The sequence below is a fragment of the Cydia strobilella genome, chromosome 12 (assembly GCF_947568885.1).
Source record: "Cydia strobilella chromosome 12, ilCydStro3.1, whole genome shotgun sequence".
NCBI classification, from domain to species: Eukaryota; Metazoa; Arthropoda; class Insecta; order Lepidoptera; family Tortricidae; genus Cydia; species Cydia strobilella.
The window spans coordinates 5,216,716-5,238,012 of record NC_086052.1 but is presented as its reverse complement, the minus strand read 5'-3'; the positions used below and the strand labels follow the sequence as shown (position 1 = coordinate 5,238,012).

The 21,297-nt window shown below is 37.0% G+C and overlaps 1 protein-coding gene across 4 annotated transcripts in view; it reads right to left on the bottom strand.

The window, feature by feature from the left end:
• Nucleotides 1–21,297, bottom strand: part of LOC134745955 (protein yippee-like) — a 152,354-nt gene that overhangs the window by 13,736 nt on the left and 117,321 nt on the right. For all 4 annotated transcript variants that reach the window (XM_063680101.1, XM_063680100.1, XM_063680102.1 and 1 more), the window contains one exon: nt 281–393. In XM_063680101.1, the coding sequence (XP_063536171.1) occupies nt 281–317 (37 nt within the window). In that variant the 5' untranslated portion in view covers nt 318–393. Of the gene's footprint in view, nt 1–280; nt 394–21,297 lie in introns of those variants that run through there.

The window sequence follows — 21,297 nt, the reverse complement described above, 5'->3', positions numbered from 1 at the left end:
AGACGCCTATGCTCCGGAGACGCTAACTCGTGTGGGGTCTTACGCGGTTATCACTGATACGGATCCTCATGATGTGTTTGCGAGCGCTTCACCCGTCTTAGGTCGTCCGCTAGCTGGCGCAGGTGCACGGAGCGGGCGCACGCTCGCACGTAGGTAAAATCCGTCGTACGCGTCCGCACCAGTTAGTGTTGCTACTATTTTTCGTCAACCCGCTCCGAGCAACCGCGCCAGCTAGCTGACAGGCTGACACCCATACAGGCTTGTATGTAAATGTGCCCACCTGCTTGTCGCGAGCAGCACCCGCCCGCCGCCCACATCAGCCGCGTACACCGACGGTCACCTGCCGCGCGCGCCCGTGCCCCGCGCCGCGCGCTCCACACACGCCGCCAGCCTCTGGAAAAAAAAATTGTGCATTAAATAACATTTTCAACACACTTGCTCAAAACGACCTTTTTATTCCACCGATTTTTGGCTCATAATCCTAGATATTAAACACGCGTGCTCTTTCAGTGTATTATTCCACTCGTGGTTTTTCATTATATTATTGGAACGAGTTAAGAAGCTAACTGATTGCTAATAATATGCATGGAAAGGGAGCCTGTTTTAATTGGTCGGACTGGCGGGCACGGGCGCGCCCGACCGCCTGCGCGGTGCGCGGCCCGGCCGGCCCGCCTGCCGCGCCGCCCGCGGCCGGGGCGAGGGGCGGCCGGCAGTACGAGTATGACAGATGCAACACACAATACTAACTGTTTTAACTATTAAAATTTGAATAATGTACCTTTTTTTTTCTCGCAAGTGTGTTGAAAAACGTCGTATGAAACGCGTGTGCATTGGTCATTACACACATCGGCTTTCTTATTGCGCGCTCGCTTACAGCTCGAGCGCACAATATCGCCTCGTGTGTAGTGTCCAACTTAGCACACTTGTATCATAATGTACTATTAAACAAAGAAAGACTCGACTTTACAAAACAGTATTACCATTTCATGGTTTTCGTCAGCAGTTCGGCAGAAAATTCACAATGTACTTTTAAAAAAAAAACACAAATCACTATATATTTGAAGAGTACCTAGAGTTTGGCTCAATTTTGTAAATTGACCCAGCCATCTTCAAGAAATCGAGGAACATGTAAAAAAAAAAACAAAGATTCCGATGAATCGAGAACCTCCTTTTTCGTAATCTTGAAGAAATGCCGGAGGCTACATGAAGACGATCAATTGAGGAGGATTGCTAAAACCAGGCGGAAAGAGCTGTAAATATCGGCTCAACATCATGACAAGTGGAAATTAAACTCTTCTGCGAGTCTTATGTCGCCATCATAACTGGACTGTCGTCGTCCAAGTATAACTACGTAAATGGGCGAGCAAATCGCCGCTGTTTAGAAACACAAGACTGTGGCGTTGACTGGTTACCGAATGACCATCATTGCCATAGTTTCCGATAAACTGATGCTACCTACAGTGTTAGTAGTCCTTACCTACATACTAAGATTTTTTTTCTGGAGACTATCTCAAATACAAGCGCCTAAAGCGGTAAAAATAAAGCGACTGTTAGTGCTATAAGTAATTAATAAAAAGCCAGGTCCTGTAATTTTACAGTACATATGGTGCTACTTTCTCGCACTAGTGCGGAAAGTGCACTTTTTGTGCATATGTCGAAAGTTTAAAGGGCCATATGTACCGTAAAACGTTGTTCGATACACGTGCGAATAGGTAATTCGCAACTCTTGTCGATTTAAAACACTCCCTGCGGTCGTGTTTTAATTTATCGCCACTCGTTTCGAATTTCCTCTTTTCCGCACTTGTATCGAAAATAACTATTCTATGTCGGGATTGCAGACACAATGCATGACAAACGCTCTGTCTGTACCGCTCTATCTTTACGGAGCTATCTTAGTGGAAAGGTGTCTGAACCGAGCACTGGAGCGAGAAGGCCGGCCGAGCGTTGACCACGGTGGATATAGAAAGGCTTTGTGAAGTCATTGGTTTAGCTTTAGAACTTTGTCTTTGAAGTCATTATCCTTAAGACTCTTTAAGAGGATAGTAGACGACCGCTTCTCAATACAAACGTAGTCTCCATATTCTTTCCTGGATATTGACATCATGGTAAATAATTCAAAATATTTTTACGCAATTTATTGAATATTGAAAAATGAAAAGAAAAAAAAATATGAATAATCGTTTATTGGTCACAATCATTGTGTTACATTTTAAGAAAGGGTTGGGACCTCCTAGTAAGTATTGCAATACTTGTAACAGGAGACCCCGCTCTTCCAGCAGCAAGTTAAGGGTACAACCAATACAATAATAGTTAATTATGTAGGTACAGAAAATAACAAATTGAATTATAATTAAACTAAACTAAAGTTATATAAGTTAAGATAACAGTTCAATGCAATGCAATAATCTGAGAGTAGGTACAGAGGAAATAAGTATTTAAGTATATGCATTTAAGTATAGCATGAAGGTTTTAATATTAGGATAGTAATAGGTTATGTTAAGTTATGTGTAAATGTTAACTTATATTTATATTGTGTGTGTGTTTGTATGCATTTGCGAGACCGTACAATAAAAATAGGTAGATGAATATTAACCATAGCTATGCCCCTACGTTTGACTTTTTCATATTTTTTTATTGTTATAAGAATTAGGAGCGAAAAACAAATTCCATATAAATGTTTAAACCTAACTTATAATAATTAAAATATTTAAAAAAATCAAACGAATGGGCATAGCTAATGGTTACGTTAATGGCTACTCCGTTTGGTTATATCCTCCTAGGTTACTCATCAAATTAATTATTAATTTGTCTTGTTGATTCAGAAGGTTGGAATAAAACATCATGCCTTATTGTATGGCAATTTTTTTTTTCAGTTGATATCCAAATACAAAATTGCCCGAAATACAAAATTACTTTGCAACTCTAACCTGCGCGCTTACGTTTTTCAAATTGGTTGCGTTTTTGTACTGACAATTTTGCCAGACTATATAGGTACCTAACTATATAAACATCTGTATTATCATTATATCGATTGAGGCCGCGCTGAAGCGTTGTCGATTGTCAGTCGATCGATGCGATGGTTTATAAATGTGCCGGCTTGGCCAGTCTTTGACCCGTGATGGAGTTCAGTTACTCGGGGTTTTAAATGGCTTTGGTTATTTTTTTTCATGTTCTACCTTTTCGGCTTGGTCTACATGCAGCCAGATTATCAAATACCTTCCTATAGGTACAAATATAGTTAGTCAAGCAAATCTTGTCAGTAGAAAAAGGCGGCAAATTTAAAAATTGTAGGCGCGAAAGGTTATCGTCCCACAGATTTTTTTTCGCGCCTTTTTTTACTGACAAGATTTGCTTGACCAACTATACATGTGACCAGCTATACATTATACATGTGCTGAGTTTTTTTTAATAATTAAAACTCCGCGGATGTATGCAGGTTTCCTTCCACACGAACTCACGATGTTTTCCTTCACCGAAAAGCTAGTGGTAAATATCAAATGATATTCCGTTCCGAAAATTTAAAGGTGTATGTGAAGTCCCCAACCCACATTGGGCTAGCGCGTGGACTATAGCCCAATAATGCTCGCGCATGAGAGGAGGCCTGTGCCCAGCAGTAGGACGTATATTAGGCTGAAATATTATTTATTAAAACTCTAGTACCTATTTGTCGATAGTAATTAAGTCTTATTTGCTTAGACTACCGAAGATCCTACATCAAATAAGTTTTGTATGAAAAACTTAAATTCACTGTATTTTTTTAACCACGGTATCTGAAGCTACATAAACTAATTACAGACAGATATACGTTATCCTATTGTAAGTACAAAAGTTTCAGAGCAATCTAGCTAGTCGTTTTAAAACGACAGCGGAACTACGTTTGTATGGAAAACCGAGCTTGCCGCGAGACCCTTAAGTTACATTCAAATTATCCGTAAAATAAACAATTTATAAATAAGAAAAAATGTCTAATGGAGAAAATGTGTAGTCTGTATTAACTCGTAATGGCGTCATATGGTCGCATTTTTAACATACAATACATACTAGCTCATTTTAATTAAATAGGTACTTACTTATTATTTTATTTCTAAACCTTCACTAACGTGATTAACACTAAACTACCGACCGCCAAAAACTAGAACTAACATCTAAAAATAACATCAAAACATCGCCTGGCTATCTAAAAATAAGGCGTATTATTTGTAGAATGTATATTAAGTTTGTTTTCCTTGCTAAATGCGTAGTTATAAGAGATAACACATGTTTAATGTGTTGGCTGGGATCTCTGGATCAACAGTTCTTTGTTGTTTAGACAAAGGTTGGGAAGCGACGATTAAAGGGATGAAAAGTTAGCACTTGACATCTCTTTCATTCTATGGACCGACTACTAATAGTCAGTGACATTATATGACCATTTGACGATAGTATCTAATTTGCTGAGCCGTACATGACATGACGATTAGTGTGCCCACTACTAAAGAGGCCCACTGATTATCAGTCCGCCGGACGATATCGGCCTGTCAGTTGTTCGGAACTGTCAAATTTTTGTTATAACTGACAGGCTGATATCGTCCGACGGACTGATAATCAGTGAGCCCCTTAAGAGTAAAAGAAAAAGGTTTAATAAAAAAAACCGACTTCACAAAACAGTTTGAAATGCCATTTAAATTATTTACAAGTTTACAACCATAGCGCATCTCATAACAATTATAATTAGCCTCAAGACTTTTCTTTGAGACTAATCTGTATGTAATATACTCTCTATCAAAATCAGTCGTGAAATGACGGTTATGAAATGAAGTAACAAACATTAAAACAACATACAACTGAATTGAGAACCTCCTCCTTTTGAAGTCGGTTAAAAAGAGTAAGTAATATTTGATGTTGATTCTACCGCACGACGCGATGGTTTTATCGATAACGTAAATGTATCATATCATTGAGCAATGCTTTTTACAAAAGCAAAGAGAGACATCAGTTGCTGCATTGCTGGGACATCAGTTAGCCGCGACCACGACCAGTGAAACCTGTGTCGATGTCGATAAATAAAGGTAATAAAATAAATTCGCGAAAGTTTTAAATGTTATAAAGATAGAGAGAATTAGAGTCGAAATTATAAAAAATAGCCAACAAGATTACGATCCTCACCAGCATATAGTGCATATCGAGTTGCCATGAGATGGCAGGCCAGCTTACTTCACTGTTACACTGAAACACACCCAAATTGCCAGTAGAGAAAGAATTTCAAATTTTCTATGGGAAGTCCTCGCGACAATTTTTTTTCAATTAGCCGCCTTTTTCTGCTGACAAGGTCGCTGTGCCAATAGTTATTTGTTATACAAGGGTGCAAAGTTGTATTTTACCCGCGAGTGTAGAATTGAAACACGAGCAAGCGAAAGGATCCTATAGGTGAACCACGAGCGAAGCGAGTGGTTCTAAAATAGAATCCTGAGCGTAGCGAGTGTTTCAACACACGAGAAGTAAAATACATTTGCGCCCGTGTGTAACACAAAACTTTTCACCTCACTATAGCGAGGAAAGTGCCACATCCACTGGCGTTAGATCATCTTCATCACTGGAATCACTCATTTCTTTACGATATTATAACAGAAAACTCTGGAAGTTGTGTATTTTTACGCGAGTCGGTGAGAAAAGGTTTTAAGTAAAAAAATTGTTGACAATGTTGACATTTCTGATGTATGAAATGTCAACGATGCGTTTTGAAATTGCATCGACTCAACTTGTGCGTTCAGAATTATAAACGTTTCTTATGGAATTTTAAGGTTTATGACTTAAAATCATTAAATAAAGCTAAATTTGGTATTTTTTATTAGATTCTCAAACCATTTATTTAATGATAATTAATATCGAACGAACCATTATCATGAGCGTTTTACGTTTTGTTATCTGTCAAGCTACTTAAACACGCTCCAATTACTTTCCCCACTAGTGGATAAAACGCGTTTTTCCCCGCTTGTATTGAAGGATAAACGACAACTTCCCGAGCTAGTGAGGGGAAAAGTATTAATACTGGTATTAAGGATCGGTTGAGCCTAAGATGACCAAGCCCAGAACGAGCTTACTGTGGGACTGACAATGAGTCGATTTGCCAACAATATTTATTTATTTCAAGCTGTCATTAAAGATTGAAGACTTGCCTGAGCGTCGACACTGTCAATCATCGTCACGCGTAGGTACTGGGAGTGTGCCTCGTCATGAATATTCATGTTCGTCTTGGCAAAGATTTTCATAAATTCCTTGTTTGCTTTCGATAATGCGATACGCGTTTTGTTGAATATTTCAAACTGTTTAATTGTAAATTAGTAAAACTATATTTATAAAGATACAAAATAATACCTAGGGCAATATTCGGACGACATTGAGAATATTGAGATGTCACAAGATTTAAAAAAAATGGATGTGCTTAAAGAAAAAGTTTGCGAGGCCGGTCTTGGAATGAAAAATCCCATCAAAAACATCACGTGTAATTGTTTTTGGCAAAAATTACATTTTTGGTACAAGCTTTTACCGCTGACTGTACTTTTTTTCCACAGTCAACTAATACTCATCGAGACAATTCTAAAAACCCCAAACACAATTAGGTTTCGTTGTTTTATCACAGAGTTCCTATGGCCACCTCCTGTCTCCATCATCAGATCAGCTCGATGGTATCATAATATTGCATTGTAACCCGACTTACATATGTATGCAAATTTTCAGCTTCATTGGAAGTCGAGAAGTGAGTCAAATTTAACTTGCAATATTTGACCCGTACAAACATTGTTACATACATTGATACATAGTGTACATTACAAGTTGATAAATAATAAGGTTGTGAAATGATATTCGCGACCTCCATCCTTCGCTGTTTGTGACCTGTATTTTTTTTACTAAGGTTACGCGAAACCCCTTATGGAGGCATCGTGACCAGCTAAGGACACAAAAATACCATTTTGAGAAACCCTGCGTTAAATTACAGAAAGCGATTTCGTAAAATTGCGAAGATACGAGCTGTAGAAGCGAATAAATTGAACCGAAGTTGAACCAGCCTGCACAAGTTTAGTATATAATGTATCGTTAATTATTGTTTTTTTGTTTAGCTAAGCCGGTATGTTTGCATGTTCTTGATAGCACTGAAATTGCGCCGTACATTCGAAGCGTAAAAACACATAGTTGTTCGTCATATGACTACAAGATATGCATCAGTGTCAGTGTGAATAATAGCACCTAAATAAGTTGAAAAAACGAAGATGCCCTTGGTATGTCTTTTAATGAGTAGGTAAGTAAAGTTGTGAATACACCTAATTAACTAGTTATTTATAGATTAGTTATTGACATTTTACATAACAACGACATTAAGAGTCACTTGCACCATCCCATTAACCCGGGGTTAATCGGTTAAATCTGGAGTTACCATGGTTACCAGTACAATTTGACGCTGGGTTAACGTTTAAACCGCTTAACCCCGGGTTAGCGGGATGATGAGGCGCTAAGGCCCACTTGCACCATTCCACTATCCCGGAGTTAACCGATTACACCTGGAGTTACCATGGTTACCAGTACAATTTGATATTGGGTTAACGGTTTAACCGCTTAACCCCGGGTTAGTGGGGTGGCGCAAGGCCTAAGAGTCTTCCAACCTAGCCGCCGCCATACAATCGAACTTACGAACACATTTTAAAAAGACATCTGAAATAACATGAAATTTGACATGAACATTCAAGTAACATAATATATCTGTCTGGTACTAGGTTTCGTTAGTAGAAATTGTAATGCAAAGAAATTAGAGCGAGTAGAAGTTTTTTACATACAAATCTTTTACTTCCGATAACTTCTGGATTGAAAGAATAATGGGTAAATCACTCGAATACCACCAGTAACTGGGAGAAACTGATCTTAGTTTGTATCCTAGTGTGAAAAAAACCGGACAAGTGCGAGTCGGACTCGCCAACCGAGGGTTCCGTACTTTTCAGTAAGTATTTGTTGTTATAGCGGCAACAGAAATACATTATCTGTGAAAATGTCAACTGTCTATCACGGTACATAAGATACAGCCTGGTGACAGACGGACAGACAGACAGACGGACAGACGCAGTCTTAGTAATAGGGTTCCGTTTTTACCATTTGGGTACGGAACCCTAAAAATGAAGCAATGAAAGGCACAAACCGCCAACAGCTGCTGTGTATTTAATAGCGTGAATAAATTGCGCACTCGTAGATATAGTAATCAGCCGTTTCAATTCAACAGGGCGTTCACCTTGTTGCATGTGTCATACAATGTATCAGATTAATTTATATAATTGCGACGTAGTTTACAGAAACACGACATACATAAACACACAATCATAGTTCACAACGTAAACACAGTCTGTAGCTGAGCGGCGAGGTGTGAAGATAATTTTGAACACCTAGCTCGCTTAGTTACTTGCTGCTGAGTGTAAATAAAATTGGGCATTTTTTTCTGTAGTGATGCACTGGACTTTTTTTCCAAAATAGGTAAATTTAATGTTTTTCCTACTCAGAATCACGAGCTCCTTCGTTCCTACTAGAAGGAAAAAAGCGTTCCAAGTTTATTTTTCCATTCCGTTACCATTTTTCAAACACTTTGCACGGCCGAGTACGGCGGTAACAAAATGGAAAGTACGTATAATGTATGAAAATTTTGGGACATTGTTTCTTTCCTAGGAGCATGGAATTAGCTCATGATTCTGGGCAAAAAATAATATTAAATTTACATATCCAAAAAAAGGTCCAGTGCATCACTACAGAAAAAAATGCCCAATCATTCGAGCGTCCCCAAATAGGAATAGGCAGACACTTGGTAACTTGCAGAACTTAAAGTTCAACTTAATTACTTTAGTGTATGCATGCGACTGAGTTGAAATACCTATTAGGGTGACGAAGATTTTCCGATAGGAGTTTTTTGCGTTTTGTGTTGCGAGAAACTCGGGAAAACTAATTTTCCCCGCAATTAAAAACATTTTTGGTCTGAATTTATAAATTTCATGGTGCCATTTTAGAAAACGAATTTGCAAATATATTTTTATTATTTCTTACAAATATTGGTCGTTTTAAGGATGCGTCCAGATCATGGAAATACGCCGCTTTAGCGCGCGCGTTTTGCGAACGCATCACTTATCTATACCTACTTATTAGGACAATTTTGCTACGTTGGTGTATATTGTAGTATAGTATGAATCTTCTCAAATGATTTTATGCCTAAGACCCTAACCTAAGACCTATATTGTATATTGCACCTTAAACCTATAGGTACAATGCATATTTTAAGAAAATAGAAGTATCTATTAACATTTTTTTTCTCATAAATTATTTTTAGAACACCGAATTAATGCGGCTTGAATTCTGGCTAAATCTGGTCCTTTAAAGGCACCTATAGGATAATCTATTACATAACCTCGCCTTGCCCAACCCGAGCCGACAAAGGGCCAGAGAGATTAATCTGAATCACGTTTGTTTGCGCAACTGCACGTGGGCCCTGTTTATTTTATCTAGTATATAGTAGGAGCAAATCAAACATACCCTAGAAACTGGGAGGGCCACCGTGACCGGGAGTTGTGGAGGTTATGGCATAAACCGCGAGAGGCTGACGTCACCGTCGGTTCGAATCCGGTATTGACTTGAGAGCGTCTTCTAGCTCTTGCGTTTGTAATTCACATACTCCACTTATAGACGGTAGAGCAGAAGGGGCGAAGTTCTTCCGTTCTGACCGTGTCTGAGGCAAATACGTATACAAATACGAGAGTTCTTGCCCTGTGACGATGTTCCCAACCAAAAAATTTATAGGTAGCCCACATTGAGCTTGTATTATAATCAGTAACAGCAGCTAGAGTAAGTTTAGCGCCTGGACAAAACGTAATAGCAATCATTCAATTTGAGCATTCGCTTAATGGCATGACATCAATTATCAGGCAATTCATTAAATCTCTCAATTTCACCCCCCTTTTCACTCTTTTTAGGGATGATTTCCGGCATAAAAACTATCCTATGTCCTTCCCTGGGACTCAAACTATCTCTATGCCAAATTTAAACTAAATCCATTCAGCGGTTTAAGCGTGAAGGGGTAACAGACAGACAGACACACTTTCGCATTTATAATATTAGTATGGATGCGTTTGTATTTGGAGCACAAAAACATAATACCGGACAGATTTTCCATTGAAAACTCAATGCCTTTACGAATTCAAATAAAGATATTTGTACGTTTTTTCTCGGCATATAAAAGAAAATTTATCTTTAGTCGGTTTTGGAAAATACATAAAAAAAAAATATACCTACTCAATAAAATTTCATCAGTACCTAATAAATACGCACTTTTCAAATGAAAATTAAATTTATAAAGGATTTTTAATTGGACTAATTTAAAATGTAATAAGAATCAATCACGTGAACTTATATAACTGGTAATTTTGCCTTGCAAATGAAAACATTAAAACTCGTTTACTTATGCATCTTTTGAAACTTTCTCCTAAAGTCTACCTTAGCGTTCAGTCGCAGATCTTGAGAAAACCTTAATTAGTAGTTTCTACTCGTAGCTAAGTCAAGAGGGCCTACCGCGAACCTCGTTCGACGTATTGCCTCCCTGTCACACTTACGTACTAATTTACAAGTGCGACAGAGAGGCAACACGTCGAACGTGGTTCGCGGTAGGCCCTCAGGCAGGGTTTCAAAACGAACACAATTGCGGAATGTAAATTAGCTAACTTTACTACCCCTTCCCTTCAGGTCTAGACCGCAGATTAAACCAGTACCTACTTAGGTTAATTAAATCGCAAACGCTAAGAAAACATTGTCTCTCGTGTACAGTCAGCAATAGAAGTTCAAAAATAACTGCGCATGATTTGTTCTCTAGATAGCGGTATCCAAAGTTCCAAACTACGACCTCGGGTCTGAGCTAAAACCAACCCGCATTAAGTGCCAAATTCACTGAAAGAATGGCATTTTTTTCTGTAGTGTGGCACTGGACTTTTTTTAGGATATGTAAATTTAATGTTAGTTGTGCCCAGAATCATGAGCTGATTCCATGCTCCTAGGAAAGAAACAATGTCCCAAAATTTTCATACATTTTACGTACTTTCCATTTCGTTAACTCCGTAACGGAATGGAAAAATAAAACTTGGAACGCTTTTTTCCTCCTAGTAGGAACGAAGGAGCTCGTGATTCTGAGTAGGAAAAACATTAGAAAAAACCTATTTTAGAAAATAAGTCCAGTGCATCACTACAGAAAAAAATGCCCAGAAATGTTTGCATAACAGTAACAGAATTTTGTTACTAAATTCTGTTTCTACCTATACCTACCTATAGTACCTATGTACTTACACAAAATTTGGGATTCGCGAGTTGCGAACTATATCACACCAACCAACAGGCCGGTTAGGATATTGCTCAACATTTTTTTTAAATTAAGTACTTAAGTTAAATTATTATATAGGACCTACCTACTCAATAAGTTCAGCTCATTTTTTTTTTCAGTTACCATACAGTAAATTATTTTTTTAAACAGAAAACATGCAGTGCCAAAACATATCGTATGCGTTTTTTTATTCTTTGCCATGTTTAAATTTTCTTCCTGTTTTTGCAAGTACGGTACGTCCGAGTTGCTCCTTTGTCTCGAGATGCAATTGTTCTTGGAGACTGCAACCTTGTTGGATGCACCAAATTAGCACAATGATGCATTGTGCATTATGTGTACGCGGGAAACAAATTCCTTTCACTGTTTGCTTTAACCGACATTATTTTGTCACTAATACATAATTATATCTCATTGGCATGGTTTTTAGGGTTCCGTAACCAAAGGGTAAAAACGGAACCCTATTACTAAGACTCCACTGTTCGTCTGTCCGTCTGTCTGTCTGTCACCAGGCTGTATCTCATGAACCGTGATAGCTAGACAGTTGAAATTTTCACAGATGATGTATTTCTGTTGCCGCTATAACAGCAAATACTAAAAAGTACAGATTCCTCGGTGGGCGAGTCCGACTCACACTTGTCCGGTTTTTTAAATAAGCTGTAGGTATAGGTCTAGACCTTTAAAAAGGGCAATAAGACGATATTGAGTTTGACTGTACTACGTCAACCTCGGTATAAAAGTATATATAGTAAGTAAAACAAGTAGCAAAATAGTAATTGATACTAAGAATTTAAGAGTATTAAAACTTAGGTAGGTACCTACATAAGTTTATTTACGTTTAGTTTAATCCACTTTTATCTGAAATGTATAGTTCAATGATGTTTTTGAGATAGGAATAGCAGACGTCAGTTGATAATAACTATGTATGTAGTTATTTTGAATCGATTTATTGTCTTATATTTATTATCCCACCAAAAACATAAAGGTGAAAGAATGTCAAGTTCGTAAACGGTTTCGCTAATAAAACAAGTGAGATCTAACTGAAAACCAATTTCTTAATTTCAAAGCCCCTTGACCACAGCTCCTGTCATGCATAGCGTTCTTCAATTGCTTAAAATGATTTGTAATGTTATTTGACTGAATAGTGCGACTTGGCAATTAAAGAGATCTGTAATTTAATTCAGCACTTTCAAAGGCCATGGATAAAAAGAGACAGCTGTTTATTTTATCTTGTCTCTAGGTAATAGGGACAAGATTAGGTAATCGCACAGGGTATCGGGCTGGGCACGTATGAGATGGTCGAACGTCGAACGCTATGAAGAGGTGGGCTGGCGGCAGTTTGCACCGTGCAGTCCACATGGCTTATGACATTATGACCGCACAAAATGGAGACAAATTACAAGTGGTTTTGATCCTCAGCAATGAGAGAACGAGAAAGAAGATTACCCAATCGATTCATTGAAATTGGCGGTCAGCAGGTATTTCCTTGTCTCGCTCTCGGGCTAAATTAGAATCGAGGTGATGCAAATCCCATTATAGACTTCTTAAAATACGCTGGCTATTTGTGCCGGTTGCAGCTTGGAACGCCAAGGTTCTGCTGCCCTGACATAGGTCACGTTATTATAACTTAGACCTGTAAAATTAACTACACCAGGGGATCCCAACCTTTTTCAGTCCGCGGCACACTTGCAAGTTTAAAATTTCGGTGGCGGCGCCCTAACCTAACCTAGCTAATCTATTCGAAATACATGGTGAGGAAAATTGCCTCATGCCGCCCCAGGGCGACGCGGCGCACTGTTTGGGAATCCCTGAACTACACTGAAAAGTAAGGAAATCGAGTCGCTTTTACTATGTGAAGTGACTCGTTTAGTGTTTTGTCGTTCGTTGAGTGTCTTAAAGTTTGAGCAACATCTTACAGCTATAAAACAATATAAATATTACTTTAAGTATGTTTACTTTTAAGTCTCCAATTAAATTGTGGTTTACCTAAAAGCAGTAAACTTAATTAAAATGTATTTCTCTTTTTTTCGTTAGTGGGCAAAAAGTACCCCTTATTATAAAAGGATAGCTTAAAAATTAACTGATTTCTAGTGGCGAACGTAACTGCAAACTATAAAGGGCATTTTGGTCTAATTTATGCTATTATATAGAAATCATCATAAAATATATGAAATGCAAATATCGCCTGAAACGTAGAGATTTTATATGCAACAGTGCAATACTGTTGCCCAATTGAAACTAGGACGCAGAAAAGGGATACAATTTTATTTAAAAAATTAGGAAAGGTTCATAATCGACCGAGCGTTAGTGAAGGTGTCCGTTTTCAACTTGGGCAAAAATGCTTTCATATGTCCGGATGCTCTCATCTGCAGATTGCATTTCTCAACCGATTCTAGTGAAAATTTGTGAGTAGGTTTGGTTTAAGAGAATTTCGGTGTCGTTTCGTTTTATGAAAAATGTTCAAAATGATGGAAATTGGCATAAATGACTTAAGTGCCAGTAGTGTCTAAGGCACTTAAGACCATTGTGAGTTCGCTGTGATAATGACTCGACAAAGTATTTTTATCTTTACATTTTTTAAGTTTATGAAGCTTATTGCGAGGTCACAGAGCCGTTACTATAGTATTTGTTTGCGCAAATAAGTGTATGTAATTAATATGACATTGCTTTGTGATAGTAAAAGTTTACATAATAACACAATTTATTTGATAACCTATGATTTTCTGCAGGTAAGTAAGGTGCGTATTAATAATTACAACGTAGTAACACATATGTCACAAATATCACAATGTAAACAATATCGATTAGCTGAATTGATTATCGAGTATCGATTGGAAGAATTTTTAGAGAATTTAATTAGGTACAACATTTTGGTGGTATGTTACTAGTTTGGGGATGTTAAAGTAGAAATTTAAATAATTTTCATAATTATATCTTAAGATATATGTAGCATAGGATTACATAATGATTTAAAATTTAAATAAGTTTAATGTGTAGGTATACTTATTTGTTATGTAATTTCAAACACAATCTTGTATTGTTAATGGAAATAAAGAATATAGATAGGTCAACAAAACCTAGCATAGGTCAATAGAACCTAAGCCTGAACCACACGAATAACGTAAACAAGTTGTGAAACAGAGGGCGGGTTCATATTGCGACCGATAACAACTGATAACGAACAATGGCCCTTTGCTTATGCAAGATCTGCGCATATACCAACTACACACCAACACCAACCTTAGTTCATTATGAATAGAATTGGTTATCCAATGAACGGTTAATTGTATTGAGTTGAGTAAGCTCGTGTAAGTTATTCACAATTCTTACCGAGCGCAAGTGTCCGACTTTTAGAAAAACAGTGTAGTTTTCTGCTTAAAATCCATAATCTGCCACTGCCACACACTCGTCGAGTGGCATGGGAAGTAGCGAGGAAAGTAGGCACAGCTCCCAATTTTGTCGGTTTTTGGCATATGTCAAAGGACCGGAGCGCGAGTGGCCGGCCACACAATTACGCGCGTGGAGTGGTGGACGTAATTCGCTATAGTAAAAATGCACGTTGCCACAGTTTTTGCGTCCAGTGCGAGGCGTCGCGATTAAATGCACGAGTATAAAAAAAACCGGCCAAGTGCGAGTCAGACTCGCGCACGAAGGGTTCCGTACCATTACGGAAAAAAACAGCAAAAAAATCATGTTTGTTGTATGGGAGCCCCATTTAAATATTTATATAATTCTGTTTTTAGTATTTGTTGTTATAGCGGCAACAGAAATACATCATCTGTAAAAATTTCAACTGTCTAGCTATCACGGTTCATGAGATACAGCCTGGTGACAGACAGACAGACGGATGGACAGACGGACAGCGGGGTCTTAGTAATAGGGTCCCGTTTTTACCCTTAGGGTACGGAACCCTAAAAATGCACGAGTATAGTAGTGTGTGGCCATAGAGAGCAACATCACGGGAGCGCAAAAAGCAGAGCGAGGAGGATAGCGTGATGGCCTGATGGGTGTATAATACTATGCGTATTTCGAGAGCGCAACGTATACTGGTCTAGCGTTAGAGCCGATGGTGTTATGAGCTTGTTGAATAACAGCCTGCACAGCTGTGTTACAAATTTACATAATCTCGTTCCGTGTCATTCGATATTCAATTAAAACTAATGGTGATAAGGTGCAAAATCGATTGTTCGCTTTAATTGCCATGTGTATGGCCAGTATGGCGACTTCCGTGGAGTTAGTCGATGATTATGATTACATTGTTTATAAAAGGTTAGGAACAAAGGGTATTGGTTCAGGTAGTTTTTACAACATGAGAAATGTATATAAAAACGATTAATATATAATGGCGTTATTCATAAACGCGTTACTGGCCTGAATTAGCTATGAATCGTTTGTCATTATCTGTCATTTTGACTTATGTAATACTTTTCTCAAAAATTTATTGGATCCCGCGATCCATTGCAGTCTCAAAGACATACCAGTAGGTAAAGAGTACAATTTATCAAGCAGTGTAAGGTTTACTAAAAAGGCTAGTGCTGCACTCTGGTGGCAGAACATTGCAGTAATGTCTGGTACGGTACAACTGCTAGCTATTGTATCTCTACATCAATTGCGCATAAAGCAAACGGCGTGTTTCGTAACAAATAATAGTTTTCATTTACCTCTATTACTGGTTCCTGTGACTGTTTATTTAGGTTAAGGATGGACACATTAAGGGACAATGTGTACAATGGACACGCGTCAGTTGGACACGTATTGCGACATTTCAGTGACGACTGACTCGTGTATTAGAGTCTGTGCGGAAAGGGAAGTCGTGGTTTATATGGGAACCAATACGTTCTACGGCTCTTCTCTTTCCAAACACTATTTATTTTTATGTTAAGGCCGTCCCATCGGTTTGCCGCTGTCACTGTTACATTTCGCGAGAAAGAACGGGAAAGATCATGCGCGCCAAGTGTCCATTTTGATCGAGTTTTGTCGATTTTTATTTATTTTAAAAACGTTACATTACAATATCGAAATTCTAAAGCTGTGAAATTACTATTTAAGTTAAGATTGTTTTTTCTTCTTTTTTTGTTTATAGTATCACATAATAAATAACCGAGTAAAGTTTGATTAAAAGTCCGAGTTAGAGGTTGCTTTGGGAATTAATTGTATCGAGCGAAGTGTCATAATTCGTGTATCGGAAGCTATGTTATTAAAGATAATATAGTCAAGAACTACATATATTTTTTCCACGTTTACGAATATCAACTCCTCTTAGAAAAACATGATCATATAAGGAGATTTTTCGCCTTCTGGCTCAGGGAACGGACTTAAACATGCTATAGGTTGTACTACGCAAAAGTACATTTAGATAAAGTAGTGTAATGCGAAGTGATTAGGTAAAAGGATTATTTTCACTTTATAACATGTATAGTAATTATTACCTGAAGAAAAACATCGTGAGGAAACCGGATTAATCCTAACAAGGCATAGTTTCCCCTCTGGGTTGGAAGGTCCGATGGCAGTCGCTTTCGTAAAAACTAGTGTCTACGCCAATTCTCGGGATTAGTTGTCAAGTGGACCCCAGGCTCCTATGAGCCGTGGCAAATGGCCGAGATAACGCGAGGAAGATGATATGATAATAATTATTACCTACCTACCTACTCTACTAAAACTACTTACCTACTCATATTTGTATACTAAAGCAAGTACTTAAGAAGTCATATTTGTGTGTATCATTAATAGAAATCGTCAATCGGAACTTCAACGATGCATGGAAGGGATCACGTCACTTTTCGATTGCACATGTCATCGCGATACATTGTCACTCTTATTTGTTGATATTACACAATTGTTATCTTGACTAAGGCTCCTATTTAAAACAATGGGAACACAGCTTGATAGCAATAGCAATGATTGTAAAGAACGAATACTAAAATGGTTATTAAAATAATCGTGTCAAGTAATTATAACAAATATTCGAACACAAATCACAAAACCTATGGTTTTCATAGTTTTAAATTGCTTCAGTTATAAATAGCCCCTAAATTTTAATCATTACCTTTTATAGCCTCGATACTTTAATCGAATGTAAATATTGCGAAATGTAATTTCTTTTTCAGCGGGTTCGACAAATCTCGATTAAAGATAAGAGTTTAAAATCAATTAATCATCCAAAAGACAAAGACCATTTTGATAAAAAAATCGCTGTGTCCTGCTGCTGAGGAAAACTAAACTTTTCAGTTTTAATTCGGTCATAGAATTTAAATTTGCCAAGAAACTTTCTTTATAGAAACGTAAGGTATTATAATTACGGTCAGAACCCTATTTATGAATATCTAATTAATAGAGGATTCTAATGAAATTGGCATGGCCGAGTGTTATTTTGAAATCTTGTCTTTATATGGAACTATTGGGAATATAGGTAAATCAGCTTTGTCTGAATTTTTTGACGAAGTTTATGATATGACAAGTATAAGTATAATATTTTTGGTTAAAAAAATTAAGTAAGTAATTGTGACGTTTTCAATAGGTATAAGGTTGTCACACCACACTGTCGCTTACCATAAGGACGAAATTTGCTAGTATCTGTATACGAATAACCTGTCAGAGCGTCCTTATGGTAAGCGACAAAAATGGTACCTTTTACTTGAAAACGACACAATTACGAGTATATCAAGCAATTGGAGCAAGTCGGTATTATTATTTATTCGTATTAGGTAAACCTAATTAGGGTTTCGTAGCCAAATGGCAAAAAACGGAACCCTTATAGATTCGTCATGTCTGTCTGTCTGTCCGTCCGCATGTCACAGCCACTTTTCTCTGAAACTATAAGAACTATACTGTTGAAATTTGGTAAGTAGATGTATTCTGTAAACCGCTTTAAGATTTTCACACAAAAATAGAAAAAAAAAACAATAAATTTTGGGGGTTCCCCATACTTGGAACTGAAACTCAAAAAAATTTTTTTCATCAAAGCCATACGTGTGGGGTATCTATGGATAGGTCTTCAAAAATGATATTGAGGTTTAAAATATCTTTTTTTTTATTGAATAGTTTGCGCGAGACACTTCCAAAGTGGTAAAATGTGTGCCCTGTAACTTCTAAAATAAGAGAATGATAAAACTGAAAAAAATGATGTACATTACCATGCAAACTTCCACCGAAAATTGGTTTGAACGAGATCTAGTAAGTAGTTTTTTTTATACGTCATAAATCGTAAACCGCAATTTACCTTGCACTCACGTTTCACATAAAAAATACATTGTTTAAATTATGTAATGTACGGAACCCTCGGTGCGCGAGTCCGACTCACACTTGGCCGGTTTTTTTTGTAATAAACTCACGCAACTCTTCCAGAAACTTCACGTCTAGCAGTAGCAGCTCTTAGTCATTACCTAAAAAAAAAAACAATTTATTAAACAAATAATTAAACGCAAAACAAAAATATATTTGGTCGAGCGAGTCTTGTCAGTAGAAAATGGCGCGAAATTCAAATTTTCTATGGGACGATATCCCTTCGCGCCTACATTTTTTAAATTAGCCGCCTTTTTCTACTGCTAAGATTTGCTTGACCAACTATAAAAACAAAATTCCAGTGTCATTTGACACAGTAAAAAATATCTGTGCTTCAAATTAGGTACTTTTTAAAATGCAAATTCAGAGTTCATAGTCAACTAAATATTTACTCATTCGTGTTTTCCTTTGTCAAACCACAGATTATAAATACAATAGGCGATGCAAATCGTAAATGAAGTAAACGAGCGTGTTGTGACAGTGCTGCCAACTGTTACGACACAACCAGAACGCTTGACGCCAACGCGGTGACGGTGACCTATCTAAACCCAAGTGAAAAGGTCATACCAACCTCCAAGTTTCTAACGGACTTAGGTCTTATTTGATTAGAGAAGAACCACGTTTGGGAATTTGTGAATCAAGTAATAATGAACTTTAGGTGAACGGCGTAAGAAGTTTGACGTTGATATTTAGTAAGTTAGTTCTCGTGGGTTACGATTGGAGTTGGTAAACACTGTAAATAAATATTGATGATGGAATACACTTTGATAACATTAAGTTACAAGTATTTATACCGATAGTAACTATATAAGCAGGGTTTAGGGTTTTGTACTTATTGTATGATCAGCTACAATTGAGTTAATATCAGATGAACTTTTTTCACTCCCGGCCTGAAAAAATCACCTGATATATGATATTATTATGTATTAGTGTGAATATTTAATCCAGCTATCGGGTAAGTTAAGCACCTATACCTAATTAATTTTCAGATTTTTTAATGACAAGAATAGATGACTCGGATTAGCTAGATTGTTACTGGACAAATGATTTTTTCAAAATAAAAAGTATTTTGCATGTATGTATGTACTTAATATGTATATTGACGGATAAGGTTAATCCAGTATATACCTTCATTATAGTTGGTCAAACCAAATTGACAGTAAATAAGAACAAAAAAAACTATACTCGTCCTTTTCTTTTGGGTGCTAGTACTAGTGTAAGACAAAGATAGTATGATTCTCTCTGTCTATGTTTGAAATAAGACAGTCCTTTGACAAACTAGGTATATAGTATAGTTTGGTTTGGCCAGGGACTGTCTCATTTAAGCATAGATAGAGAGTTAGAGAGAATCGTACATACTTACTGTCTTTGTCTTTCACTATAGGTACTAGTACTAGCACCAAAAAAAGGGATGATTAAGTACTTGAGTACAGTTATTTTTCTTCTTATATTTACTGACAAATCGGGTTTGCTAGACTATACGAATACGAATAAACGTCCCTATGGAAACATTACAGCATGTCGCAATAAAGGTGACATAAAAAGCTACTGACCATAAATTATATCGCTCGTTTTCTTTTATCGGAGCGGGATTGTTAATAGTCTATGGGAAATGTCATCCATCTTGATTATTGATTCCTGCCGATTGGTTCACATCGTCGGACGAACGTGACAGTTGAACGTGATTAAAACTAAAATAGAAAAACCTAATACACGATTAGGGTAAAACTAGTGTTAGATATTACCTAAGACTGTTCCTATTAGTAATATAGACTGGTTTAGTTGTAGGCTTGACAGCCTACATCGAGCCTAAAGTAGTAAAGTGAGATAGACATATATACCTAGCTCTCTGACGTTGAGTGTACCTAAAGAGTTTATTTGAGTTTATGGTATTATTGTAATTTAATGTTATATAAAACATTATCAACATTGTTATTACTATTGTTAATATTTAATAGTTGATTAATACCAACCCACCAGTATTATATCTTAGCATACCTAAAACTGTTGATTGAACAAAACGCCACTGATATAAGAAATAACAAAACGTTTGTCAAACAGCAGATAGAGAAAAAAAAACTGTAACGACGCTATTGTAAAAAACGATATTAAAACCCACTTATTTCAGCAGATAAATAGTTTTTATTACTGATTCCACTAGTAATTATAACTAGAGTTGTGCCGTTCTCAAGAATATTCTCCGTTTCTTATGGGAAATATTTTCTGACGGCAACGTTTGCCATACAAAACATACAACGTTCTCGAGAAACGCACAACTAGACCGTCTCAGTTTATTGGTAAGGTAGAGGAGAGGTAAACAAATTTATTTTAGAAATATTGCACTGGAGCAAGTTAAATTACTAAACTAAAGTTTTAAACGTCTAGAAAAGTTTACCTAACCGTAACATCTGACTACCTTAAACACTAAGCTCGCTAAAGCTTTTTTAATACAGTTGCCCAAAAAGTACTACTTTTCGTGGCTGTTTAGCGTGCGGAAAGTTGGTTTTCGCGAACTAGTGCTTTTTACTTTTCCAATTTTTTAAAATTTTTACTTGTTCCAATTCATGACTACTTATTGATGAGTGTTAATATTAGTTTCATTTAAACGTCGTAATCAACATAAAAACCTACTGTTAATGTAAGAATACGAA